This window comes from Haplochromis burtoni, unplaced genomic scaffold (assembly GCF_018398535.1).
Source record: "Haplochromis burtoni strain Fernald_Lab_line unplaced genomic scaffold, NCSU_Asbu1 Contig_7, whole genome shotgun sequence".
Lineage (NCBI taxonomy): Eukaryota > Metazoa > Chordata > Actinopteri > Cichliformes > Cichlidae > Haplochromis > Haplochromis burtoni.
The window spans coordinates 293177-303838 of record NW_024582368.1 but is presented as its reverse complement, the minus strand read 5'-3'; the positions used below and the strand labels follow the sequence as shown (position 1 = coordinate 303838).

General features: G+C 41.3%; 2 protein-coding genes across 2 annotated transcripts; both read right to left on the bottom strand.

The window, feature by feature from the left end:
• Positions 1 to 593: 593 nt before the first annotated feature.
• nkx3.3 (NK3 homeobox 3) lies at positions 594 to 4972 on the bottom strand. The gene is made up of 2 exons (XM_005913895.2): positions 4350 to 4972; positions 594 to 3720 (listed from the first exon to the last, which is right to left on the bottom strand). The coding sequence occupies exons 1-2, from the start codon at positions 4591 to 4593 to the stop codon at positions 3185 to 3187; spliced, it is 780 nt and encodes a 259-aa protein (XP_005913957.1). The 5' UTR covers positions 4594 to 4972; the 3' UTR covers positions 594 to 3184.
• A 2890-nt stretch (positions 4973 to 7862) lies between these two features.
• nkx2.3 (NK2 homeobox 3) lies at positions 7863 to 10437 on the bottom strand. The gene is made up of 2 exons (XM_005913894.3): positions 9731 to 10437; positions 7863 to 8970 (listed from the first exon to the last, which is right to left on the bottom strand). The coding sequence occupies exons 1-2, from the start codon at positions 10119 to 10121 to the stop codon at positions 8327 to 8329; spliced, it is 1035 nt and encodes a 344-aa protein (XP_005913956.1). The 5' UTR covers positions 10122 to 10437; the 3' UTR covers positions 7863 to 8326.
• Between the last annotated feature and the right edge of the window lie 225 nt (positions 10438 to 10662).

The window sequence follows — 10662 nt, the reverse complement described above, 5'->3', positions numbered from 1 at the left end:
TGCAGTGGTTAGCACTCTCACACCTTTTTGCATGTTTGCATGTTCTCCCTGTGCCTGCATGGGTTTCCTCTTGGCACGATTCAAAGACAAGCATCTTAGGTTACAGATTAAATATGGTGAAATGCAGCTCAGGCAGTCCATTTCCATGAAAAAACAAACAAACAAACAAACGATATTTTGATAATTACTACAGTGCATGGATGTAATCTCACTAAATACAGAACCACTGAACTGACCTGATAAAACTAGTAAGGGCCAAGGTCAATCCAGTAATTGAAGTTCATTCTGAGGGGACATGAACATTGGCATTTTATTTCCATTGGTGATCTTTTCCATTGTTTTTTTTTTAAGTTAATCAGGTGCAAATAACATTACCAGGTTGACCCAACACTGACCTAACCTTCTTAATATAGTATATCATTTACATGCTGCTTTTACAATGCAAATAGAGATGATGCATGTGTTTACTTTTAGTTTTGCATTCATATAGGGCAGTTTACATATTGTGGATAAACCCCTGACTGGTTTTCTAACCTCTGTGATGTCTGACTGCTTGTGCTCTTTTTTTCCCTTTTTTTCCCTTTTTTTGGGGGGGGAGGGGGCACCTTGAACTTTGAATGGTAGGTACAGCTCCCAGCAGCTCAGCAGTGTCTTTGATGGAGACAATGTCATAATGTAAAGTAAGGTAAATTGACCTTTTAGCTGAAGCTCACCTGTGAATGAGTTTTAACTGGTGTTAAAACCTTAAACTTATCCTTTGTCGCAGTCTCCTTTCACCGTGCCTGTTTTGTTGTCTGTGGGTGGAAATTTACACGAGTGTGACGCATCACAGAATAGGTGCAGGAAAAGAAAAACTCTTATCTTGTCACGGTAGAAAGCTCTGACTAGACCAACTATTTACCAGCACAATGTGAATAATCAGAGCACATAGAAAGTGGCGTACCGTGGCGCAACAGTGTTACACCCTGACCTTTTCTGCTGAAAAGTGTTGTTTTTTTAAGTCTTTAAAAGCAAGTGTGCGCAAATGAAAATAATTTATCTGTGAATTATGGTTAGACATCGAAAAGAAGATGTGTTTTTCCTCCCACCCTGAAACCTGCTGCGCACAGTGCCAACCACTTACTGTAGTCTGAAGTGCTGTTTTGATACAAGAGATAGATGGGGTTTGGGCTGGAGCCAGAGTGCAGCAAAAGGTGATCATCTCTGCCAAAGCTGCCTGCGTTGGGAAAAGGGAAGCTGAAGCACTGTTACATCCCAGTTCTTTGATGTCTCTTTAATGTTGTAGTACTGTAATGATAATATTGTTTAGGATTATAAAGACAGGACACTGCGGTGCTTTTTAGACCTTGCAAACCTTTTGTAACCCTGCAGTGTCAAGGGGATCAGTAAACATGTTACATAAACTGTATCTTTTTTAAATATTATTCCTGGGGGAAGATAAATTATTTTATCTGACCATCCTTTCTCCACCATCTGCAAGCTCCTTTGATAAAACACAGGCCTAGATGTTAACTCCCTCTGGATGGTAAATGCAATCAGTTAAAAACCAAACTAAAATGCTGGTCCCCTTGTATAGGAATTACATTTTTTCCTATGGCGTCTGATCACTGTGCCGTTCCTTGAGAGTGATGATGAGGGTGTAGTCTTTTCAGTAAAGCATGATTAATGTGCACTGTCTTGTGCAGCCTGGCTCCATGGTGCAACATCTCCACGGTCTATTAACCATCTCTGACTAGTGCAGCACATAGTAGAGAGCACACCTATGCAGAAGGATTAAGAAACCCCCCCACAATTTTTGTATAAAACAACAGCAAAGATTCTTCTTCCTAATATCACGTAAAGGTTTGTGCAATGCTGAAATGTTAGAGGAGGAAGTCAGCCAACTAGATGAACACCCATTTCCAAACAGACACTTTAAAAGCATAAACTCTATCCGTGTGAGATACAGAATGTTAGAAGTACATTCGTGTGAAGAAGCCTTATTGCTTTCTAATCTGTTGCTTTAGTACCGTGCAAAAGAAGAATGTCTTCTTGCAGGTGTTAATGTTAAGTTTCACGATCAATAAAGGTGTCCCATAAATAAAATAAATGCCCACTAAAAGTGTCAGAGGCCTCGGTCAAGCTTCTCACACATCAAGATAAGCTACTTTCTCTTGTTGGGTTTGTATAACTTCCAGATTCCTTTCTGCTCTGTCTGGTCGCTCACAATGAGCTGTTGCTGGCAGTCATGGGGGAAGAAGAAAAAAACAACATATATATCATCCTATGAACTTGTGAGAAACCCAGTCAGCACTTCATTTTAAGACACTGCAGAGATGACCCCATCAAATTTCTAAATTGCATTTAAGATATTGTGCGCCATCTGACACCGTAGTATAGGTATGAGGTTAAATATGACAACAGAACCTACATTATTTATATTTTATTTTCATCCATATCCTTATATAGATATTAAAAAACACGGTTCTTATATTTATCACTGTTGTGACCTTGATTTGATTATAAAAACCCCGAATAAAAATCTTCATATAAAAACATGGAGTATTTGAGATGGTGCATCATGGAGAAAGGGGTGATCTACAAATCTGTTGCAGACATAATGGGTTTTTTTTATGAACAGAAAGAAGAACTCAGAGTAAAGAAAACTTTTAGGGTCGTGAGAGAAATAATTTCTCCTATAGAATTATTTGAATAAGTTCAAACTTTCATGATTTCCACCGTCAACACAATGAAAATGATTTGCTTTGTTGTATTTCTTTTCTTTTCTTTTATTAATCCCACAAGAAAAGGTTGAAATATAACATTGTAGTTAATAATTATTTTTTTTTTACTTTTGAAAGTTTTGAAATAGAATTCATAAAATCACTTTTTAAAAAGTTAAAAGAAATATTTAAAAGTCATGATCCTGGCCAAAGATATACCTGTCACATAAGAGGTTTGAAGAAATCAGTAGTATTTCCCTTTAAAATGTTTTTTTTCTAACTTGCAAATAGTTACACAATATGAAACTGACAAAATATTAAACTACATTACTTATTCCGATTTAAAAATGGAGGATTTTCTGTATAAAATGTCCAATTACATCGTAAAATCCATCGAGTCAGCAGAAACCTCCTAAAGAGCAGAACGCTTGCATTTGAAGCGACACTTGTTGAAAACAGTTTTGCTTCTTTGCTTCGGAGCCTCAAAGCATCCCTCCACAAAACATGTCCATGTTCCAGGGTTGGTGGTAGTAGTAGTGCAGGTACGGGTAGTACTGATAGCCCCGGTACAGTGGCACAGTCATGGGGATATGTACTCCAATCCCCTGGTGGTATTGCTTTTGATCGTCCCGCACCAGAACTTTTACAGCCACTTTCTTTGGGGAGCTGCATACGACCATTTCGGTCGCCATCTGGCGACGTTTGGTTTTATATCTCCGGTTCTGGAACCAGATTTTCACCTGGGTCTCTGTAAGCTTCAAGGCTCCTGCCAGATCGGCCCGTTCGGGACCAGAAAGGTACCTTTGATTGCTAAAACGGCGCTCCAGCTCGTGGACTTGAGCGTGAGAGAAGGCCGACCTGGTGCGCTTCTTTGCACTGGGCCTGCACTGCTGCGCGTCCGGCGAACAGCTGGAGGTCTCCCCGCCGCGGTTACATCCCTCCTCCTCTGCACTCTCGCACTGCAGTCTTTTCTGCTGTTCGCCCTGCTCCTCACACTGCTCCTGGTCATCTGCAGCGACTGAAATAAAATATAAATCCGTGAACACAAGTAAATGTGCTGCCTCTGTACGTCAGGGTGATAAAGCACAAGGCCCCTGTTTTTTGCTGATAGGTCATTCCAACAAGGTGCTGATGCTGGCCAATATGACAGTTTTCTATTGTATTTCTGTCATGATATTAAAGTTAAGGGATGTACCTGAATAAATACTTTGAACAAGTTTAAACAAATCCCACAGATTTCCACGACGCAGTGTTATAGTTTTTATTTTCCCACAAGCGATGTGCTCTTTACGCACAAAAAAGTCACATGGGGCATGAATAAATAGATACAAATTCTTGAGACAGTAATAATTACACTGTAGTTAGTTAAATTACACATCGATGTATTTTTATGGGGGAAATAATACACAGTTCTTCAATTTAAACACACGGTAACGGGATTTTTTTTCTATTGTGAAAACGGTTTCTTATGCAAAATAAATAACTCGATAAAGTGATTATGGCGTGAAACACATTCGAGTTTTGTGATGAATGTTTATGTTCCTTCAACATGATGCTTTGTGCAAATATAATTTAGATGAGAACGCCTACACACCAGTTTAAGATTTTTTTTCCCGATACTCTTTACAGATGTTAAAAAAAACCCACCTTCTATGAGCTCTGACTCTTCTCCTGTGTCCTCCTCTGTAGAAACCTCCGATTGGGCGCTTATAACGCGGGGATGTGTGGGAAGTGTCTCCGGGTAGACCTGGTTGCCATCCCTGCCACCATAGCCGGTGCGCGTGTTGTTCGCCTTTGTTGCGCAGAACTCCCCCGCGGTTCCCGGCTTGCCGTTGGCATCGAGTCCGGTGAGGATGTCTTTGATGGAAAAGGATGAAAAACTTAATGTCATAATTCAGATAAGAGCACGGGTATTTCCTCACTCTCGCGCGCGATTTCTTGGGAGGCATCAAGAAATCCGCCACTGGAAAGCAAAAACAAGCCCTCACTACTGATTCGCTCTTTTGCGCGTTGTAATTTAATTGCGGCGAACAGTCTAATTTGCTAATGAGCAGCCTATATCAGGATCTGTCAAGACTGTCAAGCAGTATTTCAACTGCAGCTTCAGTTAAGTTGTGATAGGATGTTATCTGTGCCTTCTGGTCCCTCCTTCGCACCGCCCAGCTTTAACGCTGGCCTCTTTGCTCAGTGTCAGTGAAGGACGAAGGACATTGATTCCCAAAGCTACATGGTTTTATTTTTTTTAGCTCTCGGTATGAGTACTGTGATTTAAAAAAAAGTAAAATCAATCTAGTTTAATCTGTAAGAGCCAAAGAAAATAAGTAGAACCTTCTGGTTATTCTTAACATGCTATCTGATACTAAACATGAATCAGACCCATTGGAAAATGTTTTCAGTTATTTTTACGCACAGAGCTGCTTTGTTTGCTTAACAGCTTCTTCTTCTCCTCTTCTTTCTCTTCTTCTTCTTCTTCTTCTTTAGGCTGCTTCCTTTAGGTTTACCAACTATCAGATGTCACGTACATGTGTGAAAACCCGACGGTTTACGTTCACTAAGCGTGCGTAAAAATGCTGCTCAGTTCTGGTTTTCACCTGTGAGTTTGGTTTTAAAGCATTTCACAATGCAGGAATGTGCATTTAAAAACCATAAATAACTCTTTTGAAAATTCAAGTTTACTTTCCACTTGAGTCTAAACTAATCCAAAAAGGACTAGTTTGATTTAAAAAAAAATCTTCCATCTATCCATTCATCCATCCATCCATTCGCTACCGCTTATCCTTTTCAGGGTCGCGGGGGTGCTGGAGCCAATCCCAGCTGTCATAGGGCGAGAGGGTACACCCTGGACAGGTCGCCAGTCTGTCGCAGGGCTTCTTCCATCTATTATTTAGTTTTAATTAAACTAAATGTCCATTTTTTATCATTGCGAATTATGTGACTGATAAAATTGTGCACAATTTGAATCCTAAAGACCTGCATGTTTAAATATTTTATAATAAAACACATCTTCAGTCTAGTGTGAAGATGGACGTCTGCTGGTTCTGCCTTGTTGCTCGAACAGGTGTCTAGCGCCGCCATGTGGACAGGATTCTTGGTCATCGCAGTTACACGTGAGTGAAAATAAAAGACAACAGCTACGCACATGCACATACGCACTCCCATAAAGACCAGGATTACACAATCTACCATTCAGGTGAGGAGATGTACTGACAGATGCGGCGAGCTGCTTCCTCCATGTTTTTTGTTTCTAGTAATTGCAGTAAAATCTCCCTTTGTACCTCAAAGCCAGATTACCCTCCAGGGTGTTTTTAAGTGCCTGGGAGGGATAAATTTAAATTTTTAGCGCAGTTTCCTGTGTCCAAACCACAACATGTCAGTTTCAAAATAGAACATCTGGATCCTGCAAATCAGCTTCGGAATGCAGTTTATTATTCATTTTGCAAAAACGGTTTGAAATCAATGGCGTCATGTTGATTATAATTATGGAGTCTCGCACACGTCATTACACGTGTCTAAATAAAGCCTCGACCCTACTTACCTTTGTCCAGTGAGGAGCATTAAGCGTGAAATTCTGCAAGTGCATATGTTCTACCAAAAGAGATATTTTTGATGAGATTTGGTTTGTGAGGAAAGATTTAGTTTACTGTTGTGCTCACACAGAAAGAGTATAACGTTTGAACTTTTGTGGACTTGTGATCAACTGCCTTTTTCAGTCAAAACCTTTTCTTTTTTTCTTTTTTTTTTTTTAAATATTTAATACTATATCAGATAAAAGCCAGTCAAGTCACGCGGAATTTTGATGACTTATTATTGTTTTACGCTAAACCGAATATTAATGTTCCAGTATTCTTGGTTCCAGTATGCTTGGTAATAGTGCTGTAGACATGAAAACATGTCCTAGCACAGCTGACAGGGTGCAGCCAGAATGAAACCCAATGATAGAGCTTTTATTCCCGCTTTCTTTCCTTCTCTATATTTGGGCCTCGGTTCTATTGTGAGCTCCTTGAGTGTCTGCCTCTAGACACTTTGTTTTAGGAAACTCCACGCCTATACAGCGCAGCGATGAGCCGCTGAGCTGCTATCTTTGGAAGCAGAAGATAGCGATCGCGGCAGTGTCTGTCAGAGAACCCGTGGCCAAGCCGCGTCCTCAGGCATCGCCGTCCTGTCGCCAGCTCTATTTACACTAGTGACTCTGCAGCACTTAGAGCTGACACCAGGTATGTCCTACCGGCAGTGCAGTAGCCGAGGGAAGTGGCCAGTGAGGCTATCAGGGGAGACAAACACGCTGTTTACTTTGCCATTTATCTCCATTAATAGCGTCAGGGTATTCGGCGTGCCTGGTGGGTAAAGGCTTTGCTTAAGTCCATCGCTAAACAACGAAGTGTGTGTGTGTGTTAGAGAGAGTTGAAGAAAGAGTATATATGTGGTCTGGGTTTGCCTCACTGTGAGTGAGTGCAGATCAGTATTTATTATGTAATTATGACATTATTGTAATTATAAATGTGACACAGCTTTAGGTAATCTATTATTATTATTATTATTATTATTATTATTATTATTATTATTATTATTATTATTATTATTATTTAGCAAAAGAAGAGGAGTCGTAAGAGTATGTTCTTACGTCCAATGTTCTTCTCATTTTTATGCTCTGTGGGTCCGGGGATGCTGGCCGTCTGGTTAATGTCCATCTCTGAATCCTGACCGGACATTAGCTCGCCTTTAAATTCTCTCTGTTTCTGGTTCTTGTCTCAAGCCGAAGTCTAGCTCAAGCTTTCTCACACAAGAAAAAAAAAAACGTTTTCTTGGCTTGAGAAAAGATTTCAGACGATAAGAAATGTTGGAATAAACCTCAGTCAACATCATTAAAAAAGAAGAAGAAAAAGAACAGATACACGCACAGATTCACACACAAAGCACACTCCACTTCAATCAGTCGTGCCATGACAGTTATTATGCTCTTTAATTCCACGATCGCTGATAACTTGCATCGTTTTGTGGTTTTTAACTCGAGCCTAGAAACAGCCTTATTTGAGCGCCTCTTTTTTAAATCAGTTCATTGGCTTTCAGTGTCACTCACTTAGTTTTGGAGTGAAAAAACAAAGCCTTAAGGTTAAACCCAAGTCACACAAATTTAAAAAAAAAGAGGGGGGGGGGGGGGGGGGAGCTTAATAGAAATAATACTAAATTGTCCTGCATTTGTGATCCATGTTAATTTCTTGCAACTTTATGCATCCAAATAAAATTCACGAAAGACTTCACTTTCTTAATGAAATCTATAGGTCTTTGCGTAACCGAAAATTTACACGGGATTTTCCTTTATTTTTTAAGCACAATACATCAGTTTTGAACCATTACGGATAGTTTTGGCTAATCCGTCAAACATAACACAACAACTTCACTAAGTTTTCTAAACACGTGGCTCAGAGGGGGGAAAAATTATAATAGATATATTTTATTTCAGTCCATTTTTCTTCATATGCCTGTGGAGTTAGAACAAACTGACCCCTGCGCTCTGTAATGTGTTACGGAATTTGAAATTGTGGTTTTCACGGCATTAGTTGAAGATGTTTACATGCTCGAGTCTATCCATCAAGACAGGCTTCTGATTGTGCGCAAAGACCGCGCTACCATGCCCGGATGCCCTGCAGAGCTCCTTGGCAGGGTGTGACACTTGGTCCTTGGGGAGCCTGGCTTTGCGTCTGTCCGCTAATGTTCCCCAAATTCATATTCATGAAAGCATTGGCAGAGGCGTTGCTGGGCGGGAGAGAAGGGAAACTAGAATAAGTACAAGAGTAAGTGTTGCTATACACCGAGTTGTTATAGCTGTAGGCTGGATAGCCGTTGTAGCTGTACGGATTGGGAGCTCCGACTGTGTAAGGGGGATTATAGTTCTGAGATCCAGCGAGACAAGGCCTCCCGTCTCGGACGAGAACCGGCACAGCCACCCTCCTTGGAGGCGGTGGTGGGTGGTGATGGTGGTGATGATGACCCGCAATCTCCAGGGTCTTGTCCTGCCGCTGCCTCTTGCATTTGTACCTCCTGTTCTGGAACCAGATCTTGACCTGGGTAGAGGTGAGCTTAAGGGAGCTGGCCAGGTGTTCTCTCTCCGGGGCGGACAGGTAACGCTGCTGCTTGAAGCGCCGCTCCAACTCAAACACCTGAGCCTGGGAAAAGAGGACGCGAGGTTTCCGTCTGGTCCTCTGCTGCTTGGTGGCCGGCTTCTCCGAGTCTGGATCCTCACACTCACCCGGCATGACACCGCAGCTCTCTGCATGGAGAAACCATGTTCAATTACACATCAGAGCTAGCATCTTGATTATTTTCAAGTATATATTTATTACAAATTTAATTCTTCTTATTATTATTTATTGTACAAGTGTATTGGAAGTGGTCTAATTGAAAATTGCTAGTAAAATGTATTAAAAAATAAAATTAGGGAGGCATACTAATAATGACGTCATGTTATATACGAACATTAACTAAACGTGAATGTTGATACATTAAAATCAGATGAGGCTAAATATAGTTTCTGTCTTGTGTTTCTGGAAGTGTCTACGTCTTTTTAAATGCGTGACAATTTGGATCATCAGTTTAATATATTCAGCAAACATAAATTAGCAGCTTGCAAATGTAAACACTTTAATCTCCGCCAGTCTTACTCAGTTAGCTGGCAGCTAATGAATTGTATGAAATAATAATCTTTTTGTTGTTGTTGTTCTTTGCCGTCCATTGTTTGGTCCTATTATGAAAATATATATTATGTATATTATTAACCAGGGGCCTATTTTCTTGTTGTCCGTGTTAGGTGATCAATTTATAATAATTTAAACAAAAATCGGAAAACGTTTTTCCAGAAACTGCTCATCAAATGCATTAATGTCAGATTTGATGAGCCGTTTTTTTTGTCTCGTAGGAAACTTTAATTCATATTTTATGATTTGATTTTCTCCTTTGGCATTTTCGTCCATGTGCATTTTTATACAATTAACATCCTCAGAGTAACTCGCTTCAGTAGACTGTGTACTCACTGCCGTCATGCTCGTCCTGCTCTGTCTCCGGCCGGAGGTCTGCAGAGTGGGTTTGCCCCAGGTTGCCGAACACCTCCACGTGGATACCGGAGTCCGTCAGTCGGTCTTGCACATTCAGTGAGTTGAGGTACGCCATCCTCTCCTCGCTCTCCGACAGGCAGGAGCTGATGGGGCTTGGGGTGTCTCTGCCCGCCAGCATGCAGGAGGGCGGCGAGTGAGAACGGAAGGATTTGTTCGACAGAGCTCCAGGCTGTGAGAGCGCACCAGAGAGACCGAAGCAGGAGATCAGCTGTAGCTGGTGCTGCTGAGACTGTTGTTGGAGCTCTAACTTCAGAATGTCCTTCACGGAAAAAGGCGTGGAGGACGAACCTATGACCGGACTAGGAATCATTATTACCACCAAGAAAGAGATGACAAAATATACCGATCAGCAGTCCAAGAACGGGACCGATTCGCCTCCGGACGCGCAAAAGAAGAAAATTAGGCGTGCGTAAACCCGAGGAACGGCCGCGCTCTGTTGTTTTTGCATACACACCGAAGACAACTGATTTTCTCTCAGCTGTGACATCCCTCTTAGTTTCATATGCGTCTGTGGCTGGATGGGTGAGAGAGAAAGAGAAGGATCGATCCCGTTTGGTTGGCTGAATTCAGTTATCTAGCGAGAGAGGGTCAGCCAAGATGCTGTCCTCTCCCTCTCAGTGACGTCCTGAAGCGGGGGAGGGATTGGTAGGGTCTCTCTCTCTCTCCCTCTCTCTCTCGCACTCTTCCTCCCCCTTTCCCTCTCTGTTCTATTTAGGTGTAGCCTACATATGTCAGGAAGTTATCCCTAATTTATGAAATAATATTGATGCCATCGACTGCAGACTGGGAAATATTTTGAAAGGTAAGGAACTTCTTAATTCATGCTTTAAATGTTTCTGCATCAACGCTGT